The 21193-nt window shown below is 48.8% G+C and overlaps 8 protein-coding genes across 8 annotated transcripts; 3 read left to right on the top strand and 5 right to left on the bottom strand.

Annotated features, from left to right (window-relative positions):
- Positions 1-24: 24 nt before the first annotated feature.
- FOBCDRAFT_314856 (uncharacterized protein) lies at positions 25-2993 on the top strand (the record flags this gene model as incomplete). Its single annotated transcript, XM_059611970.1, has 3 exons — positions 25-370; positions 470-779; positions 1908-2993. 3 exons carry the CDS (start codon positions 25-27, stop codon positions 2827-2829), a joined length of 1578 nt encoding a protein of 525 aa, XP_059466643.1. The 3' UTR covers positions 2830-2993.
- Positions 2994-4143: 1150 nt separating this feature from the next.
- Positions 4144-4926, bottom strand: FOBCDRAFT_195876 (HAD-like domain-containing protein; the record flags this gene model as incomplete). The annotated part of the gene is made up of 1 exon (XM_031194867.2): positions 4144-4926. The coding sequence occupies one exon, from the start codon at positions 4924-4926 to the stop codon at positions 4144-4146; it is 783 nt and encodes a 260-aa protein (XP_031029605.2).
- A 970-nt stretch (positions 4927-5896) lies between these two features.
- Positions 5897-7576, top strand: FOBCDRAFT_122891 (uncharacterized protein; the record flags this gene model as incomplete). The annotated part of the gene is made up of 1 exon (XM_059607764.1): positions 5897-7576. One exon carries the CDS (start codon positions 5897-5899, stop codon positions 7574-7576), a length of 1680 nt encoding a protein of 559 aa, XP_059466642.1.
- A 352-nt stretch (positions 7577-7928) lies between these two features.
- Positions 7929-10169, bottom strand: FOBCDRAFT_268192 (uncharacterized protein; the record flags this gene model as incomplete). Its single annotated transcript, XM_054703030.1, has 3 exons — positions 7929-8226; positions 8284-10017; positions 10069-10169. 3 exons carry the CDS (start codon positions 10167-10169, stop codon positions 7929-7931), a joined length of 2133 nt encoding a protein of 710 aa, XP_054559005.1.
- Positions 10170-11348: 1179 nt separating this feature from the next.
- On the bottom strand, positions 11349-12444 carry FOBCDRAFT_195873 (aquaporin-like protein; the record flags this gene model as incomplete). Its single annotated transcript, XM_054703029.1, has 3 exons — positions 11349-11510; positions 11569-12109; positions 12161-12444. The coding sequence occupies 3 exons, from the start codon at positions 12442-12444 to the stop codon at positions 11349-11351; spliced, it is 987 nt and encodes a 328-aa protein (XP_054559004.1).
- Positions 12445-13433: 989 nt separating this feature from the next.
- On the bottom strand, positions 13434-15236 carry FOBCDRAFT_236084 (Dak1 domain-containing protein; the record flags this gene model as incomplete). The annotated part of the gene is made up of 2 exons (XM_054703028.1): positions 13434-13921; positions 13967-15236. The coding sequence occupies 2 exons, from the start codon at positions 15234-15236 to the stop codon at positions 13434-13436; spliced, it is 1758 nt and encodes a 585-aa protein (XP_054559003.1).
- Positions 15237-16374: 1138 nt separating this feature from the next.
- On the top strand, positions 16375-17720 carry FOBCDRAFT_247423 (uncharacterized protein; the record flags this gene model as incomplete). The annotated part of the gene is made up of 5 exons (XM_054703027.2): positions 16375-16640; positions 16703-16725; positions 16790-17154; positions 17224-17264; positions 17320-17720. The coding sequence occupies 5 exons, from the start codon at positions 16375-16377 to the stop codon at positions 17669-17671; spliced, it is 1047 nt and encodes a 348-aa protein (XP_054559002.1). The 3' UTR covers positions 17672-17720.
- A 709-nt stretch (positions 17721-18429) lies between these two features.
- Positions 18430-20846, bottom strand: FOBCDRAFT_236082 (fungal-specific transcription factor domain-containing protein; the record flags this gene model as incomplete). The annotated part of the gene is made up of 5 exons (XM_059610042.1): positions 18430-19296; positions 19351-19549; positions 19599-19747; positions 19874-20460; positions 20819-20846. 5 exons carry the CDS (start codon positions 20844-20846, stop codon positions 18430-18432), a joined length of 1830 nt encoding a protein of 609 aa, XP_059463963.1.
- Between the last annotated feature and the right edge of the window lie 347 nt (positions 20847-21193).

The following is a 21193-nucleotide window of genomic DNA, read 5'->3' as shown; positions in this document are numbered from 1 at the left end:
TATTTTACCGACTTACAACCCTCAATGCATATTACCTCAACCGTCAGATCAATTGGAGCGACAGTTGCCGTTTCAAAGATCCTAGGGCTATCTCCAACAAAGACCACCCATGCAATCGGTCTCGCAGCAACCCAAGTCACCGGCCTTCGAGAGATGTTCGGTTCATACTGCAAATCATTCCACGTCGGTCGCTCTGCTCAAAACGGCCTGCTAGCTGCTGTCATGGCTGAAGGAGGCTACACTAGCAGTCAAGGTGCACTGGAAGCGAAACGTGGCTGGGCTACCGTCGCTGGCACCAACAAGCCAGACGTGCTCCAGAACCTGGATCTTTGGCTCGGTACAGAGAATGAGGATGGCTTAGCTGGTCAAAGTACCGGCCGCTGGGAGATTCTGAGGAATAGCTTCAAACCTTCCCCGTGCGGGATTGTGATCCACCTTGTCATCGACGCTTGCATATAATTGCACGCAGCACTGGCGATGGAGGGACACAGCCCAGCGCAGATCGAGTCTATTGCGGCACAAGTCCACCTCCTTGTCCTAGAACCCGCCGGGAAGAAGACTCCAAAGGATGGCCTGGAGGCAAAGTTCAGCGTCTACCATAGTGGCGCATGCGGTCTCCTCCTCGGCAGAGTCACATCGTCAGATTACGAAGACAATATTGTACTCGAGCCCGCTGTCATTGCCATTCGCGATCGCACCACAGCAAAGATCGATACGAGCATCGCAGCAGACTCGGCAAGGGTCACTGTTGCTCTTGAAGACGGAGAGGTGTTCACAAAGTACGTCGAGCATGCAGTTGGCAGTTGCGCAGATCCTCTTAGCGACGCGAAGCTGTAGGAGAAGTTCATTGATGGATGTAAGAGTGTTTCGATTCGCGACGCTGAAGCAGTGAGCCAAAGGTGCTGGGAGCTGGAGGATGTGGATGATATGCAGCAGTTTATAAAGTATCTGTAGCTGCTTGAAGGAGTGAACACGGAGACGTATTTATGGCCATTGTATTAAATCCATGGCTGTGTCCTCCCCTTCCGGTGCTCTTAACAGCACCTATTTAAGGATTTTACACGCCAAGGTGCCCCTGCTGTTGTCTTGCTAGAGAGTAAGAGAGTTTCACTTTAGGCAGAGTTACATACCTACCCCCACCTACGAGCAGGTTGCAAGTAGCCATGGATTGGGAATTGGAAGCCGTATCCTATACATGGACTGATAAATACTTCCCTTGGCATTAAAAACAGCAGTATTAGTGGCCAGGCATTTGTAATACTATAACTATTCTTATTCCGTTCCTTTAGCAGGATAATTATCGCATGTCTCTGTTATAGCGGTAGGGCAGACTCTTTCATCAATGCCTAAGGGAGCACCAAACCCGTATTCTTTACCGCTAATTGAAGTTGTCACTATACCTTCTGAGTGCAATAATTTCTGTAGGTAATAGAGTTTCGGCATTCTCATTTGGCAGATAGTATATTAAGCAGGGGGGGTCTGGTAATTAATTTCGGTGACGCACGTTTAAAGTTCGGCATTCCGGACTTTCCGTGAAAGTTATGCGCTCAACATATATAATTACTACTTCTTCTACTCTGTAGGCAAGGTCTAAATTTTAAAACGTTATAAACACATCTTGCACCGACACTATACAGTTTTGAAGCGCCGCTGAACAAAATAAGTCATGATGAAGTATAGTTTACTTATCTCCTTGGTTGCCTCCTGGATCTTAACAGCCTCTGCTTCCAAGCACGTAACTTCGAGGTGCCCGCCAATTTCTGGAGATATCCTGTTTCGCAATGAGTTCCAGCTCTATCCATCTTTCTATCGGTGGGATGATCAGCGTTGCGTCCTGTACCTCAGGCATGTTGTCCCACGACGTTTAATGACCGACCCTAGGTTAATCTAACCGTTTTGCATCACAGCTCGATCTACAACGCGAGTATCGTCGTCTGGGACCCCTACAGCTCATCAACCCAGCGGGTTGTTTCTCTCCCCGGAATAAGCCACAGCGGCTTGGAAGCTTCAGATAAAAGACTATCCGGAACTGTTATCGACTCCACTAATGACGTTCTGTCTGCTGTCGTGCAGGCTGACGAATTCTTCCTAAGTGGGGGAAACGACGTGAGCGGCGATAACTTAGTCGTCAAGATCGATCTGAATACTTTTGCAGTCAAGCAGATTAACCTGACGACTACCACCAAGGGCCAGTACGGGGCGTTTATTGACATTGATAATGGCCTTTCTGGAGACCTTTATGTTAATGGTGGTTATCCATCCAGTATCCTTCACATTGACTGCAAGGATAAAGTCTCTCCTCTTTACGTCCGCGAACCAACCACTGCTCCACGCCCTTTTGGGTTTGGAGGAGTGGTGCGCGTCAGCGATAATCTCATCGCCAGCGACAATACCAATCATCAGCTCGTCAGGTTCACTATTCAGAGTGGTCATAGCTCACCGGTTGTTATCCCACAGACAAACTATCACAATTTCTCCGGTGGAGGTTCCCTAAGCCTACCTCATAAGTACGGCGGAAAGGTTTTGCTGATGGCAGAAGACATCCTTGCTAAAAACACAACCGGGGTCTCTGTGTTCAGCTCCATGGATGGCTGGAAAACAGCAAAGTTCGTGGGCTTCATAGAGAGCATTGATAGGAAGTTGGAACCTGCCTCGGTGGCTATTAGTCAGACTTCTGCGCATGAGCTTGGCGATCGCATTTATTCGAGCGTGTTGTTCTACGACAACAAGATTAACCCTTCGATGGCGGGCAACCGAACTGACTTTGCGCTGCGGGATATCACGGATTCAGTTGACTCCCTGCTACAGGCAAATGGATTCTACATGTAGCGGTGTGACCCTTCTTGGATAGTGGGTAGGCAAGGGCTAGACGTCGAATGTAATAGTAGTCCCTCTCTCGTTTGCTTCCCCACTGGCCAACATTGATTGGACTTAGTTGACTTGGTCCTACTCAGTTGCAAAGCCGATGTTTATATACGAAAGCTTTGTCGGCTAGCACGGCCCGCAAAGAGCCGAAGCGGCATTTCAACCCTGTTGTTCAACCATGACCAGCTGTTCCAGGCTACTTGATGTTGTTCCATCATTTGTCTTTCTCTCGTCGTCACTTCGTACTCGGCTCCTGAGTGCCGGGCCATGTAATCTTGGGTAAATCCAATATCACCATAGTTATCCGAGACCATTGATGCCAGTTATCTCCATCTTGTCATTTGGCTCATCACATTCTGATAGCTACCTGCGCCGTAGGGCGATCTCATACTGAACTATTTATAATTCTTTCACCATAATAAACTAACCGGTTGCTATTTGGGTCCACCTAGTTGTTAACTACAAGTCTGGTCCGGAACAACATTCATCGGGATTTCTAAATAGGTAGGGGAGAGCTGTATCAGGTCCAGTCACTGAACAACATAATGCGTTGCCGGATCCTGGGTGGGTCAACGTCGTCCGCGGAGCCGTGAAGGTTACATTGGTGCACCAGCCATCGTTCATACGAGCAGTAAAAAGAGTTCAGCAAAGCGTATCATATAGACAACTAACAACTCAAACATGTCGATCCCCATTGCTGATTGAGGTATATATATCACTCCAGTCACTTTAATCACTACTCGCATCATCTCTTTTAAGTATTGCGCAAGTCTTCCATTCACGTCCACGAGATTCAAACTCTGCCTTCCTCTCTTCCTTTCTCTTCATCTCCGACCAGCAATGCGCTTCTACATTAAGAAGCTAGAGCTAAAACCCTTACTAGGCAGTTATTTATTACTGTCCTTCCGTTTCTGGAAACATATGCAACATCATTCCTTATCACACGGTCTAGATGAATAAGGTCTGATCTTCGGGATGCGCCCTTGAGAAATGGCGTAATGAAAATGTCAGGACTGGTATAAGTGAGAAAGTAGTTTGTATTAGCATAAGGATAGAACTAAAAATTATAATCATTATATATAAATACCGATAGTGCTATATAGCCAGTAAATAAGAAAATGAAGAAACCCATCCAGTATTGATCACTGCCTCCCTCGGATGTCTAGCATACTTCAGCCTGTCAGATAGTAGTCTGACGGCCTTTAACTGGCTACTTAATCTCACCACTACCTCCGGCTATGAAGAAAACTATTTGATATAAAGTGTAGTATTTTCTAACTAGGCTTGCTGCAAACCGGTCTGCGCTGCCGACACCGCTAGGCTCAGGTCAAGAGGTCGAAGCTCCAAAGCCATGGGTAGCTGGTCGAACTGACGGATGACCGGAATAATCTTTCCATACAGCACTTCCAATGAGGTATTGGAAGAAGGCGAGTACAGAATAGGCGTTATTTTCGCATTGACAGCGCCCTTGATATCAGCTTCCACAGAATCACCAATCATGTACGCGCAATGTGGTTGCACCTCCAACTTTTCCAAAGCATACTGGAAGATCCTGACGTCAGGCTTGGGATGGCCAACTTCTTGTGATGTAATGACGCGTTCAACAAGATCGAAGACACCAATGGTTTTAGCCTTTTCTATCTGGCTTTCGGTCGGGCCGTTCGTGATAATAGCAGTACGATATCCATTATCCCGAAGTCTTCTCAGGGTCTGGATGCTTCCTGGCATAGCGCTTCGATTCTTTCTGTATGCCGTTTTGTACACATTCCGAAAATGCTCAATGTGTTGGGAGTCCGGTTCTTCAAGGCCTAGACTCTTGAAAAAGAGCTTGACTTTCTCCGCATCTTGGTCTTGGTGTGCCATCTCATTTCGGAGATATCTGTCGTAAACATGATTAAGTGTTTCGTTGTACTTCTCAGCAAGCACCTTCAACGGGATCTCATGAAGAAGCGGGGATATACGTTGTACGGCGGATATGGCAGAGTAAAGAGAGCGTTGATGATTGAATAACGTGTTGTCAAGATCGAAGAATACCATGGTGGGAGGAGGCTGAGACTCCATCGTGGAGATAGTATCTGAGGATGGGAGCGACTTAACGGCGGGTGCTGCGACTTTCCTGTGTGTGCTGAGCTTGTTGAAACAAAGATCGAACAAATGGCGGAAAGATGACAAAAGAAAAAGTACAAGAGGGTGAACTCAAGTATTTATTCAGAGACTATTAAGGTTGTACTCACAGAAACTCAGAGGATTTTGTTGAATAACCTTTGTGATCTGAAGGTCATCTCCCCAACCTTAACTCTATACAGATACCTGACCTACAAGAAATAGTAATTAAACCAAGTAGAATGGTTATAAGTGTGACGATGAAAGTAGATAATTCAAGGTCCACAAAAACAGAGGTCGTTCAGTACACTACGGACCGGCCCTTTCTGGAAGCTAAGTTCTGTGTGGTGATTATAATTGATTGTGGCTAGTTGAAAAATGAGGGGTTGTTGAAACAGTCCAAACTGGGCTGGCTGAGCGGACCCCTCCGAAACTCATCATACTACTCCTATTGGTCTGTTGGAAAGATGGCGATGATCATCAGTGGTCTAGACCAGACTATTGATCTGCCCGTATTCACTAGCGCCTGGAGCCAAGATTCTGCATAGAGACAAACCCTCGCAAGAGCGGCTACATAGTGTCGTTCGTATGGACAGATGCTGAGACATTGATTGTGATATATGTAATGGAATGTGATATATACGAGTCTTTGTGTAGCTCACGAGGCGGTTAGCGTTGGGCATGCCTGCAGAGCGCTACTCGGCCTACCGAATCATCTATAAAAGCTCATCTTCTAATCGTATTCAATCCAAGGAGCCAGACAAAACAGCTCACTGACATTTCATCTCAATCTAGAATAACATTACAAGCACATCTTTCTCTCAAGCGTTTCGCACTACAGCTAGACACAATGGCCACTGGAAGATCTGGACTACCTCAGCTGACGAAGGAGGAGAAAGAGAGACAGGTTCGTCTCCTCGAGCTTTGCATGGAACAAGTGGGGTTTTTCAGAGGGAAGAAGATCCCAGTTTACACTCCTGGAGATCTCGAGTACGAGAAATCTGTCGCAAACGCGAACCTCCTCTACCGCTTCGACAGACCAGGATGTGTCATTCAACCTGAGCATGAATCCCATGTTCGCATCATCGTTCAGCGAGCTAAGAGGGTAGGCTTACCTATACGAGTCAAGAATGGAGGCCACTCATACGCCGGGTTCTCTTCTATCAATAACGGCATCTCGATTGATCTGGTTAACATGAAACGCGTCGACCTCGACATTGACAACATGACCATCACGATGGATGCAGGCGCACTTTGGGCTCATGCTTATCACGAACTGATCAACGACCATCATGATAAATTGGTCATCAATGGAGGCCGTTGTCCTAGTGTCGGAGTCAGCGGTTTCACTCTGGGTGGAGGTCTCGCGCCCTTTACTCGAAGCTTCGGTTTGGGAAGTGACACACTTCTTGAGGCTCGTATTGTCACTCCAGACCATGGAATCATCCAGGTCAGCCCCGGAGACAGTGAGCCTGAAAAGAAAAGACTCTTCTGGGCCCTTTGTGGTGCTGGCGGCAATAATTTCGGGGTAGTCACCCAGCTCAAGATGAAGGTTCAAAAGCTGCATCACGATTTTGTGGTTGCTGGGGTTTATACCTGGGCACCGTCTCATTGCCCTGAGCGCCAGGTGGCTTTTACAGAAGCGATGATAAAGTTCTATACTGCTGGCTGGACCAACGACATGACGATTGACAGCAGTTGGCTGATGGACCTCAAAGATTCCCGCGAAGATCCTTCTGTCCGATTTTTGGTCTACTATAATGGACTAGAGAAAGACTTTGACAAAGAGGTCGATGAACGTCTCGGAAATTGCGGGAAGGTTGCTGCGGGAGACAAATCGCTAGCAGAACAGCTCAAGGATCGAACTCTGCCGGAGAATTCGACGCTTTTCCTTCACGAGACTCTCGTAGCTCAGTGGTCAGAAGAAACCCAGAAGGCTTTACCTTCGAATGCGATGTTCAGGATCTACACTTCCTTCTCTTTCACAAAGACAAGCGTCAAAGATAATATTTCCGAGATAATTAAGACTCTGAAGGAAAAGCTGGTAGCTTTCAAAGCAGAGTTCAAAGGCGAAGAAGGCTCAATCAGAGTTTCTTGGATTCATTCCGGCGGCAAATCCAGCGAAAAGGGCCCCCACGACTCTGCCTATCCTTGGCGTGGATGCGACTATCACACATATATCATGATCGAGTGGAAGGATAAGTGGTTAGAGACGAGGATGAGACAAGTCCTTGCGGATTTCAATGAGGCGTTGAGGAAATATTCTATGGACGGTCTTGGTGTGTATGTCAACTTCCCAGATGCGACACTCGACAAAGACACATACGAAAAGGCATACTATGGTGTTAATCGAGAGGAATTGCAGAGTATCAAGGCATATTGGGATAAGAACAATATCTTCCAGTGGCCTCACGGAGTCCAGGTTGGACCTCACGTTGACTCTCAGGGCACGGCAATGGGATTTGCAGCTCCGCCTCCACCTCCCAGCAGTGAACCTGCTGTCAAGGGGTTTATAAATCCAGGAGAAGCTGCGGGTGCCTCTGCATTCAAAGCTTGGTATACCTTTGACCCGGCTATTGGTAGCCCTTTAGTTGGTCTAGGTAGCTGAACTAGTGTGAAATTTCTCAGATAATACCATTATCTTTAAGGCAAAACGATAGAAATCATATTGATAATTCCCAACTACAAGTACCTTGGAATAAAATATTAAAATAATTCAAACTAAGGTATCGAGAGCCTGTCAGACCTTCTATACTTATAGGGAGACAGCCAAGCCCCAGCCAACATACGAGAGACCTCGACATTAGGTCTGGAGACAGTGCCTCACTACTTTGAACATAAAAACAAAAGGTATATTACCTATATATATGGATTTATATTCTCTACCTTTGTACTTACTCTAAAGTCTCTTTTAACCGCTTAACCTTATTATAGAACAATAGTCATTCACATTGTCGCCGCTATATGCTCCTATCAATGTCTCTAAAAAAGGTTCCATCCGGTTGAGCTTCAAAAGCTAGCCAGTCTTGTTCGAGGATTGGTTCTGAAAAGCTTAAGCCGGACGCAAGATTGCCAAATTGAATCTCCTCAAAGTTTTGACCTCGGCCCTGGAAGGCGCTGCCCGTGAGGCGAGGATAGTTGAAGAAGCTAAATATTTCAACATAATCTAGTTCATCTGGTGAAGTTTCCCTTGTCCAAGCAGGCTCGAGAGTGCTGGGTCTTGTCGATTCAAACGTAGCCACGACTTCATAGGCACACCTGGATGGCTTGAGGTCAGTCGTAGCATCTTAGCATAGCATCCCAGGATTGGCTTACTGTCTCATCTCCGTGAATGTTTTTCCCCCTGAACAACCACTCTCTTTCACGCGGCCCAGGATGGCGGAATATATCGACGCAACCGGCCAATACTGACCCATCTGTGATAAGGTGGCAATAAAAAAATCGATTTTAGGACTGATCTCGCAGCTCAGAGTTGCTGCATGGAGCATAAGCAACCTCGCCGAAACCCAGAGCGAAAACGCAAAGTGAGGGCCCAGGAGGTAGAGGCCGTCGATGTCAAGTACGTCCTGGGCTATTCTCTGGAGGCTATCCACCGCAGAGAGGCAATTCTGCATGGCACGGTAGGACGGCACAAACAATGCGGATTGGATGATCGGGCAAGCAGCAACAGAGTTGAGTCGGATCGTCGATGTCACGAAAGCGGCATGCAGCATGATCCAGTTGACGACTCTAGCTCCAGGGTCGGAGTGGCATAACAGAGAGATTTTTCCATAGTCTCCTGGGAGGCTGTGAAGCCATGACCATAGCTCCGTCTCGAGGGCTATGAAAGTGTTCTGCCAGCCTTGGACCTGATCCTCTGAGTAGATGTCGATTGGCTGTTTGAGGAATATGTCAATGCGACTAAGAACGCGGAGAACTTCGCAGTGGTAAGAGAAACTTCCAAGGTTCTCTGGACTGTTCATCGCGTACTCGCCATCGTCGCAGCTGATTGATCTAGTTTCGACAGGTGCTCCCGCCAGCCACAAGTCGTACCGGCACGGAAGACACCGCTTCATGTCTTCCTCAGCCATTATGAACTTGCACCCTGTTGCAACGGTAGCATATCGATCCAAGGTATAAATCAACCAACAAAGCCTTCGGCGCCCCTCGTCCTCAAACCAGGATTCAGGCTGAGAGAGTCCAAACTTCCGAGAGGAAGTGATGTGAAGAGAACCTTGCCCAGAGAGGTAGCATTTCTTTTCGACGGAGATGTCCAGAAGAAGTGCGTTTCTTGCTACATGGGCAAGCTGGCTCCATCCACCCAGATCGCTCGATGTCCCCAGGGCATCCAAGGAAAGTAGTGTGAGAGCCTTTAGTGCATAGAGGTTAGTGTTATCAATAGCATATAGCTTGACTGCCTTGCTAGAGATGTTGTGAAACCTCTCCCTGACATGCGGAGTCAGGGCCGAGAATCTGAGTGTTGTGGCGACAATGGCATGGAGAACAACGCGATCACCTTCGCTGACTGAAGTCGAGCCAAAGTAGACCCCAAAGGTTGCCTTTCGGTCAAGCAATGGACACCAAGTGTTGATGTGCTTGAAGAAGAGGTCCACCAGGGTATACAGTAAGTCGGTAGGAGGGAGATCCGGGTCCGAAGCCAAAGTCATGCTTTGCAGGTCTTGTGTATGTCTCATAGCATTGAGATGGCCTGGCGAGGATTCTGAACCCACCATGGAGGGTTCTACATCACTGTTAAGCGGGTAGATTGTAGTATCGGGTGATTCAGAAGGTAGGTCGATATAAGCGGTATTCAAGTAGGAACTCCCCAGCGCTGGGCCTCGCTGGGGGACATCGTGCTCTGTAATGTGGTCTTCAACACGCTGCCAGATATCATGGACGAGTGCATCCAAACGACCCAGCCTGTTCTCAAGGTCAAGGCTCTTCTGTTTATCTTCGCCGCCAGGCCTCCGCCTCTCCCTGTAGAGGCATGGTCGGTTATGGCGAAGACACCAAGAGCAGGAGGGCTTTGCACGATCACATTTCACCTTGCGTATCCTGCACCACTCGCACCTTTGCCCCAATGTTAGCTCCGTCTCTCCAGCAAAGCATCACGCGTCTTACGATGGATTGATCTTGGGTTCGTTTGTCTGCCCAGGCTCTGTGGTTTCGCCCCCAATTGAGAGGTCGTTGCCGGCTATAGGCACGATTGTCTCGTTGTCCATTGCGTCGGTGACAGGGTACTTGATCAGGATACACCGTCGCTACATATCACATCTTCGGAGGTATTTATCATGGTCCTCAGGCTGCTGCCATCAGGTAAGTCTCTCATGCGGGCAAGCTAGCTGAAACAGATATCCCCTGTCGTGTTGGTACTATGGAGGTTCCGGGCGTCAAGCTGCAGGGCGCGCTCAAGGAAGCGGCCTCGATGACGCCAGAGGAGCTTCCCCTTCGGTCTCATCAGACTCTTCTCTATCCGTAAAGCCCGTTACGGCTTATGCAGGAGTGTGCTAGCCAAATATTCAATAATAGATCTGGCTAGACTGAGTTACGACCCAGCGGTGCATAATCTTCAGCGCACGTCCATCAGCGCACGTGGGAGTTGGTCTTGATCCATGGGTTTTTTGGTTCTAGATCCTGTCGAGTGCATGGAATGGTGGGTTCACCATCGATCGACACGTGGCAACCCGTTCCTAGTGTGCACCTCCACGGCGGGGGAGGACGCTATCTGGCGCCAGAAGCTTCTACTGTGGCGCCTTAGCAGTTGCCGATCCCCGCGCTTTAGTGGCATAGTCTAGGCGCAGTCCTGCGGCCTCTGATGGAGGTGTTCAGCCCCTGCCAGCCCACGTGGAAGCCCACCGACTAGCTAGTCACACAGAAGAATTAGAAGCTTGGTCTTGCTGTCATATTGAAGAGTCATCGGAAAGTGGTGTTTGAGTGCACGCTACCCCTTGACGGCAGCCTTAGCGCAGTTCTCTAACGTCTCTCGAGAGAGTCAGATCACACATTGTGGAAGGCATCCTTGCTTTCGAAGGTAGAATTATCACTGGGGATGAGGAGGCTTCATTATACACGCATTAATTGAGCAGATAACTTGCAGCCATGGCTATCCAGTTCATAAACTGACATCGGTATTGAAAGGTGCCTGGCACCCAAGTTGTCGACAAGGTTGGGCTAGAATACCCCAAAGAAAAGAATCAAGGGAAAGGGAGAATCTCTGAAATGCCCATCAGCATTGTCACAAGATTTCTTCCTATCCTGGAATGTGAGAACGACTATGTACAGACACCATCAGTGACGAAATATCCATCTGTACCCCAGTCCATCTGCCAAACTTTCCACAAATTTTGGAGAATTGAGATCGCATCATCTTCTACCTCTCTCAATCCTGGCTGGTCTATCAATCAGACGAGTGATCTGGCGTTGGAGCCCTTCAGCTTGGTGCGCTTGAACAAATGGCCCAGCCCCATGAAGGGAGCATTAATCGGGCTCTGGCCAGTATAAATGAACGCATCATACAGGAAGGCTCCAAAGACGCAGCCCAAGAATGGGGCGACGATTGGAACCTGTTTATACTGTCAGTGGATCTAGCTCATGATGGATTGTTGACTGAGGACTACTGACCCAAAAGTAATAATCACCAGCAGTCCATACCTCAGTTCCATATCCAAGGGCATACGACATCAGCCGTGGGCCAAGGTCCCTGGCCGGGTTAATAGCATAGCCCGTGTTAGAGCCAAAGCACGCGCCAATACCATACACAACAAAGAATAAGCCAAGCGGTGTCAGGTTGCCAGCCCCAATGTTTCCATCATCCAGAAGGGCAAAGAGACAAAATGCAAGAATGCCACTCCCAAGAAACTCATCAAAAAGCTGGCCGGCCTTAGTTAGGAAGGGTGCAGGATAGGTACAGAAGATAGCTGCCGAAGAGGTGTTGAGTCCAACGGTGCGGATGCCGGGACCTCCTTCGAAGACATCGATTGCAGACTTGTAGTTGCCATACACGATAAGTGAGCCGACCATAGCGCCAAGGGCCTGGGCAACAAGGTATGCCGGAAACTTGCGCCATGGAAACTTCCGAAAGATACAGTTGGCGAGCGTGATGGCAGGGTTTAGATGGGCGCCAGACACGCCACCGCAGTAGACGCCAAGCATGACACCTAGTCTTTCAGATAAAGGTTAGCGGCATATGATCGAAATACGGAGAGAGACATACGCCCAACCCCAGTTGATGTTCTGCCAGTCTCCCTTGTTGCCCTCCCCTAGAACCACCTGTGCAACGGAACCGTCACCGAAGAGCACGAGGATCATGACGCCGAAAAACTCGGAGAACGGATCGCGCAGGAGTTTTCGGACTCGAACCCAATATGTAACTGGAGGCAGGGCACCTGGAGAAGCTTCATACTCCTCCATGCTCATGGTTCCGTGCGCCTCGGTCCCTTTGGCATGACAGTCTGTCTTACCCAGACTATGTTTGCTGTGGGTGATTTCAGTAGCCATCTTTAGGTAAATAATGGTAGCCTTGAGAGGGAAAGCTTTGCTTCAAAGATGATTAGTAGGAATGAGGACTTATGGCATAGAGCGATCTTGCCGAGAAAGGGATTTAGCTAGCTTTTAATCCAACGCTGCTAAGGCAACATTACACTCCAATATCATCGGAACCAGAATGGCAAGACTCAAAAACGTAGAATGCATGAGGATGGTCACAATAATCTCGCTGTTTCCCACTCAACCCCGACATTGGGATGCCACGCCGCGTCGCCTACGTTCTGGCCAGCGTCGTGTTCTCGGAGACTCGCTGAAAAATATCCGAGTCATAGACTTCGGAGTCTTTCAGCTGAGACTCTTGAGCCCCTGGTGTGCCATGCCTAGAATAATGATGCTCCCCATGGGGTGTTGCCCCTGGAAATCACTCCGCAAAATCACGCCATGAGGCGATCCTTTGTTGCTCCCCAGAATACGCCACAGCATAACGAGCACGATAGTGAAGCCATAAACGTGCGATATGATAGGGCTGTTGACCAAGCAAGCTAATTGAGGTGGTTCGACTCCATAGTTCGGCAATGGAAGCCCGCGATGACCGAAGGCCTGGACTCTCGGGCTGACAACCGTCAGACTTAACTTTGAATCCTTGCAGCGGTTGATATCCCACCCAGTACCTCTAGCTTTGCAGAAGATGTACGCGTAACGCAATCATGGCATCATAAGGCCGCGGAAGCTTCGGCTAGCCCATAGTGATTACTCCGCATCCTAGGCCTGGCAACGACACTAAAGTATAGCCATCACCGTGGGTATATTGGTGTAGACGGTTTGGAAGAAGCAGTTGTGCGCATCAAGCAGCCGGACCTTGAGACAGAGATACGCAAAAGTTGAAGTTAAAACACCTCACATGTTTATAATTCGTCTTTGTTATAGATACGTGCGCACTTTTAACAGAATTTCAACACCACAGAAGGTCACCCCTTGTCATTGTCTACTTTGCCGATCCCTCATTTCTTCATCTCAGGGTCCACTCCAGCGAGGCCTAGAAAGAAGCAGCACAGTCCCCACGCTCCCGGGTCAGGGACCTCTTGATACCGAGAGCCACCGACGTAGACGGTCCGGCCCAGACTGGCCGTCATACCTTTAGTGCTCTGGGCGCCAACCAGCGCTGCCTCCGCCGCCTGTCTAACATCGCCAGTCTGCTGGAGAACATCAATAAAAGGGTAGAGTGCATCTACTAGTGTCCTATCGCCTGGCCTTGCAGGCGTATACTTAGACATCGCGTCACAGCTTTCTCTCAGCGCTTGAGCCCATCCTTGAGGACGGAGGTCTCCCTGAGGCAATGAACTCAATGCTTGCACGAGAGCATGTAGAAAAATGGAGTATAGAGCACCAGAGGTACCGTCCATTGTCTTGTCAACTATGTGTGCGAGACTTGCAACGTCGATAACTGCATCTCCAGAGAAACCCTTCTGAGAAATGAAAACAAGAATAGCTGCAGCCCGTTAATATAAGCTCTGCAATGATGGGGTATTCTTACCTTCGGCTCCTCGTTTCAATCCAATACCGCAGTCACCGTCGCCGACAACTGTGTCATACATGGTGACATCTGGCTCAGCTATGATGACTCGCTGTAGAGCGTTTTCGAGTGCAGTTCTGGCTGTGATGGGGTCTAGCCTCAGGCTAGTCGCTTTCAAATGATCTTTAGATGACTTCTTGCGCTGCCTGGTTGCTGTATTCTTTGCTTTCCAGGTTTGAGTCGAGACTGGTGCGATCCAGCCAGTAGCCTCACAAGGGTAATCTATAAGGTCGATCATGTTATATCCATCGACATCAACCATCTTAAGCAGCGAGATACTAAAGCCCAGTCCATTTAGGCTCGTCATGTAGGTGCCGCTGAGAATGCGTACCGGACGAATATTGAAGGTTCTCTCCAGCTGCATCACCACCTCTGTGGTAATACCACTCATCTCGAGGACGCTGACTCCGCCCAGGTTGTTCACAAGCAGCACTACCTCGCTGTGTTCGAATTTGAGGAAGTCTCTGTCAGGATCCGCCTGGCTCAGCAGCTGTGCGATCATCAACTCCACCAGTTGCGGCAGATCTGCCCTCTGCTTGCCCGAGCCCGGCTCGTTGTGGATGCCCATACCCACCTCGATTTCGCCAATCTCTAGCCGATGCTGTGGTTCGTCGACTGCGTGGCCGGGAACGTGGACATGCTCCAGACTAGCGCCGATACTGACGAGATTATCTGCGGCGAGGCGCCCCGCGGCATAGACCTTGTCGAGACTTGCTCCCTGCGCGGCGATGGCCCCGGCAATCTTCTGCACCAGCACGGTACCTATGATGCCTCGTCTGCCAACTTTGCCGCTCTTGGTGCGGTCGACGCCGACATCATCAGCCACAACGAGCATTCTGACGTTCAGGCCGGCTGACTTTGCCTGCTCGACGGCTACGCCGAAATTCAGGATATCGCCTGTATAGTTCATGACTATGACGAGAATCCCTTCCTCATGATCGACAAAGCTGGTTAGGGCGTTGCGGACCTGCTCCGAGTTGGGAGATGCAAATATTGTGCCCGAGATGCTGGCGCTCAGTAAGCCGCCCCCGACAAAGGCAGCAAAGGCTGGCTCATGGCCGGCACCGCCACCGCTGACTACAGAGACCTGGCCCTTCATGTCAGGCCCTGGACGGCGATAGATGATCTTGTTTTCGGCGTCGAGTGCCACGGCGGGATTGGCGATGGCAATACCATAGAGAGCATCATTAACTAGCTTGATGGGATCGTTGATGAAGTGCTTCGCTGACATACTGTCGATTTGATGGATAATGTCTCTCGGCAGGTCAGGTTTGTCTCTGCGCGTCAAGACTTGAATAGAATAGAGCAGATGGAATGTGTCTCGTAAGAAGCCAAGGGTTCACTGTTAATCTGTTGTGACTACATGTTTGCTATCTCAATGATTTATTTGTAGCCTCTGTACTGAACCTGGTGAGTGAAGTAACGTCAACTTCATCCTGCTTAGATACTGTCTATCAATCATAGCTTGGGGTTTCGCTGTTGGATGCCCGACGTGCATAACAGACCCTGTCAACACGTGGCGGTGTATGTACAGATGTACAGAGCACCACGCTAAAATGGTTGAACTCTGACCATTCTCACAACATAGAGCTAACAGATCCAAGGGTATGACCTGCAGGCGGAAGACAACGCCGACAGACAACGAGTAAGTGAAGGCCACGGGCCTTCTTTTGTGACAGGTCTTGGCAAGATTAGTTACATCAAAACACATAGATAACGGCTTGTATCATCAGCGCCGCCAAATGGTGCGTGTAAGCTTCTTACATCACTAGCATCGGCCCCTGCCAAGAAACGAAACAAGAGGCAGAAACTCCAACCCAAATTAGTATGGATATGTCCTAAAATCTCACCTAGAACACCCATTCATGGCTTCCCCTGCTATATTCAAGATTCAGCTCAACAGGCTAAAAATGCATAACCAAGGAAAGGAACACGCCCTCAATCTTCAGCCCGTGACATCGCCACGTGGAAGGCCTGTAGAGACGGGAGAGATGAGTCTTTGTTTTGTGCACTAGACCCAGGATGGTACGCGATGGGTGCAGGACACGGCCACCGATGCTAAGATCCTGCTTCGCTACGAGATGGACCTAAGCGTGAACTCACTGGCTGCACCCCGCATTTGGCTGTGGGCGAGTCATGCCGCTGTCTGGGGAATCTGATGCAGGCCCAGCCGGACGGCCCTTACCCCGCAAACCTGGGGTTAGTCTCTTGAGCTGGCTCGGGTTTTTAACTGCGAGAGCTTCCATCCCCAGTCATGGCCAGGTAGCCCAGCCTTCGCAAACATCACTTGCAGTTTCGCAGACGACGGGTGACTCCTTTCTCCCCTCAGTGTGATACCATACTCAGTTTATGTTTCAGTTATCTCCACCATGTCGAATCATGGGTTCCTCGTTCCTGATTCATATGTCTTTCATGTCCCAAACGATGTCGATATGAATCTGTCGAGCATCTTTTGGGGATTCTCTTTTGCTGTTGCATTATTCTCTGCACTCCACGCGGGAAGCCAGTCTCTCCAAACTTGGAGAAGAAAGCACAGCGTGACAGCATACATTGCTATGATCTGGGCCGAATGGGCTGCAAGTATCGTTATCGGCGCCGTTGCATGGTCCTTCCAGCGTCAATACGTCAAACCAAGGTTCGTCAAGGGCCCTCGATTACTTTGAAGAAGAAAACCCACTGATGTATCGTATCTCATAGCTTCCAGTTGTTCTTTATCACAGGTACGAAGGCTCAACAACGCTTTTACCCCCTGTCTTCTGTATGCTCACGATTTTATCATCTAAGCGTGCTTCTGGTCTCTTCAGATCCAGCTTCTCATGCAAATCATTATCAATCGTATCGCATTTCTTATACCCGCCCGCCGTTCAGTGACTCGCTTGAAATGGGGAGTCTTCCTCCTGCTTCTGCTGGTTAATATCAGTGTCTTGATTATCTGGATCCCGGCTCAGCTCCAGATATCACCCCGGTGGATTTTAATTAACGAAATCTGGGATAGATGCGAAAAGGGGATTTTTGCCATTGTTGATCTATCCCTGAACCTGCGCTTCATATTCTTGGTTCGGTCACGTTTGATCAGCTACGGACTCGAGAAATATGTTCCTCTGTTTCGTTTCAACTGTGTGATGATATGCATTTCCATCTCGCTTGATGTAAGTGTTGTTGGCATACATCCGTCTTCCTACTGTCAATTCCCGAGTCATAGCTAATCCCGAGACTAGATTGCTTTAATAGGGCTCATGTCGTTGCCGAGCAAGCTTGTGTACGCCATGAAGATCAGGTACCTACACGTGAACCCTGGCTAATGTGAAATGCAGATATCTTCAATTTCATCCTGTGGCATACTTGATCAAGCTGTTCATCGAGATGAACATGGCCGATCTCATTGCAAAAGTGGCCAGGGAGCCCAACCACAATGCGATCGGGAGGCATAGCCAAGGATACACAGGAAGATACAGGCTATCTATGAATCGGCCGCCTGTGTTTGCGAGACCCAACATGGTTCATGTATCAACTAGAAAGAGTAGTGTGCTTGAAGTGGAGGCGGCCCACGACGTGTATCCTTCAAACGAGGGCATTCATGTTACTGTCGAGACTGCTGTAACTCGAAAGTCACTGGATAAGGGAGACGACAGTACAAGTCAAAGCAGCTTGACTCGAGGCATCTAGAGGGTAGTCAAAGATGTGTCATTTGCAGTTGAGACCTGTGACTGAGAGGTTATAATCACCTCGCAGAATTTTGTGGGTAGTCAATGCTTGAAAGATAAATTCATCATTTTGAGATTATTGGGTTTTATGGCATTGGTCTCTTGAAATTTCTATATCGGGTAGGTAGATATTGAGTTTTTTTATTTCTTCTGTACTGGCCGTCCTCTGATGAAAGACCATACGATCAGTATGGCCCGCTCAATTAACTAGTTCATCTGGATCCTGCAAGGCCCAATAAGAGATGTTGGGCGCAACGCATAGAATAACGGTAGAGTTCCGCAAAGGTATTGAGTGAATTTCGATAAGAAAATGATACTAAAGATCAGGTCGGAGAATGGGTGGCGAACACGCTGTTTCGTAATTGAACCCTGAATAATATTCTAGGCAATGCAATTTTCCAATCCGTCGTCCGGCGGGGCTCTGTGAGGCCCCCATCTGGTATTTCCGGGGTAATTCTTTTGCACTATGGAAACTAAGTTCTACGCAGTGATATAAGCTCTCAGCCACAGGTCTCGGCTTGTCTTGAGATGGAGAGTCACGATTTCGGACACCTGGGCTTGTGTATCAGGAGAGGCTTTCCAACACCTGAAAGGGGTCGGGTGGTGCGCCTGACATGGGGTGAGGACCGGGTGAGCTGTGGCTGTGGCGTGCCTAAGCTATCATTTATAAACCTGGCTACATAGCTAAAGCAGAGATAATATAGGTAAAGTTATAGTTAATTATATCAGTTCCCCAATCCCTTCATAAGTCACACAATCTGACACTAGACCAGCTAGGAGACTATCAACTGTATCTGGTATCCCTACATCTGAGATTTCAGCCATCCACTGAGTGAACCTGCCCGGCATTACATAGCATGGATCCATTGTTGATATCTGCACACCTAACTGCTCACCACCACCGTCTACCATCATCTCCTTAGTACGGGTACAAAGGGCCTCAAAGATGTCTCTGTAGGGAGCGGCGCCCTTGAACCGTTCAGCTATCACTGCTAAAACCATCGTGCAACTTGTGAGGGTGCTGCTCATCTCGTTGAGTGAGGTTCGGTGACGAACGGCAGCCGATGTCCATAGACAATGAAGGTATGTTAGTCCAGCGGAGAAGATGACGTGAAGAGTACCCCAGGTGCAATTTACTGGCTTCGCAACGTATAACCGCCTATTCTTCAAGCAGATGCTCTCGGCGGCACGAGCACATTGCAGGAATAAGTCATCACTGGCACCCCCTAGATGATCAATCAAGCGACCTCGGTAGAGCATGATAATAGTCTCGCTATGACTGAGATCATACCAATCTTGGGTTGCGAGGATTGATAAGGCAGCTCCAGTCCGTGGCGGTAAGGGAGGAGTGGAGGCAAGCCAAGCGTCAATCTCTGCCCGAAATAGAGGAATTCGATCGTCATGGGTTGTATTGTCCATGTTGTACTTGTCCGAATACAAAGACGCGTGGAGACGTGCCCAGATTTTGCGAAGTCGGAAGACATGAAGTGCAGTCGACATGGTTGTAGAAAAAGCACTGTTGGGGCTCCGCGGTTCTACTAGGATATCGGTCTCGGTTATGTTGGAGTCATCGATGTCCAATGGGAACTGGGTGTCCAATCCAAGTCAGTACTTGCCTAGCTTCTACGAGAGACCACCTACCTCGGCATCGACCTCTTGTAGAGGAATGCCTAGAGGGCGCCCTAGGATCGTTGCTGCATAGCAGTCAATTCCAAAAGTACACCAAAAGGCTCTCTTTCGCATTTCAAATCGCAGGGTGCCTGTCTTAGACCCGAAGGGATTGACGCTGCGGTGATATCCAAGTTCAATACATTGACGAAGGGCTATGCCAGACAGTTTCCTGCATCGTTATCAGTTCACCCCATTTCGACTTTTATGTAGGAACCCACCAGATAGATGGACCTCGAGAGCTTCTAAGAGAATACATGCTGTAGCAAAGGATGGCTTGTATGGCTTCTAGGTTGTTGCGTGATAAGATATCGCCGATATAAAACTGTGCTGATGCGTAAAGTTGCTGAAGAAGTATCAGCGGTAATTGCTACATGATTGTAGATTTGAGATACCTGCGGCAGTGATCCTGAGTTGGATACCAGCAAGGCTCCGACAGCGTAAACCTAGAATGCTTAGCCATGACGTCGGGGGTTGGGGTTGAAGGCTTAAGCACCATGTTGACAAAGAACAAGGGGGCGGGATCAAAATCCAGCTCTCCGATGGTGTTGGATGGCCTGACAAGCGTGTCTTCCCAGCGCCTAAACGTGGGCTCATGTAGAAAAGGATAATGAGGATGGATATTCTCAAAGTAAGCGTTGCTCAGAGAGATACCTAGCTCATAGTCAGGTAGAAAACACGGAGATGGTGCTGCTGCTGTATCATCTTGATAGTCATTCAAAGACTCCAAATGGTTTCCCGGGAAAGGTTGACGAAGGGAAGCGTGTATCACATGTGAGAAGGAGAAGATAGATGACGGACCCAAATAGTGCCGTTCTTCTCCATCAGCTGTCATACCCAGGAGGGCGACTTTGCTCGACAATGCGCTAGCGTCGTCGTCGTCATCGTCGTCTTTCGTCTCAGATACCTCGGGTGAAGAGCCACTTGGTGTATCCTCTGTTCTCGAAGCTGCAACTGGCGGAGTAGTGTTTTCCTGGCGTGCTTTTCGTAACAGGTCCTCAAGAAATGCAACCTTGGCTTCTAACGTTTCCACGTAATTGCGCGGTTGGTGTCTTCTTGTCGCTGGGTCTTCGACGAGGCAAGCTGTGACAATATGAGCATGGAAGTAAAGATTTCTTCTGCTTTATGATTTACTAATGTCAAAACGTTGGCAGTTCACACAGGATGGGACCTGGCTATCACACTATGCAGATCAGCATGGCATTCCAAGTTCGTCATGGCTGTTCATACCTTTAGTTTTCGTTCTTTGCAGTTGATGCAAGCCAATTGTGTCCTTGGGCCGGTACGGATCCTTCGGGAGCCGGGCAATGCCTGCCTGTGACCAGCATTCTGCATCTTGATGTCGGCGTCTGAGGAGACAATGATATGGTCTTCCGGTTGTCACCTAACCCTTGTTGGAAAAGAGGTTTTAGCAGCATTTACTTTAGTCAGCTGGGCATACAAGACATCATCAATGTTATCAGGTCCATCTTGCACCAACTGTTGAGCCGGCCGTTTCAGGATAGGGCGTATTTCCCCGCTCTCTACTCTCATTGGATCACCGTATAGTTCCATGGAAAGTTCCGCAGAAAGTTGCCACTAATTATCTTGAAGTCTCCAACCTTTCATTGGCTTCTCGGAACATTACGGTTACCGTAGAAACTTGGCCATTGATCGCAGAATGGGCAGCAATACACGTATACGTTCTGGGTAATCAGTCATGGGCTGAACACCCTGACTCGTGCACTGGCAAACCGCGAATTGCTAGAGTTAGTAACTAATCAAGATACTCTGTCAATATGCCTTAGTTTTCTACTCGTAAAGATAGCACTGGGTC

This window comes from Fusarium oxysporum, chromosome I (assembly GCF_013085055.1).
Source record: "Fusarium oxysporum Fo47 chromosome I, complete sequence".
NCBI lineage: Eukaryota > Fungi > Ascomycota > Sordariomycetes > Hypocreales > Nectriaceae > Fusarium > Fusarium oxysporum.
This window is presented reverse-complemented; position numbering and strand designations above follow the sequence as displayed.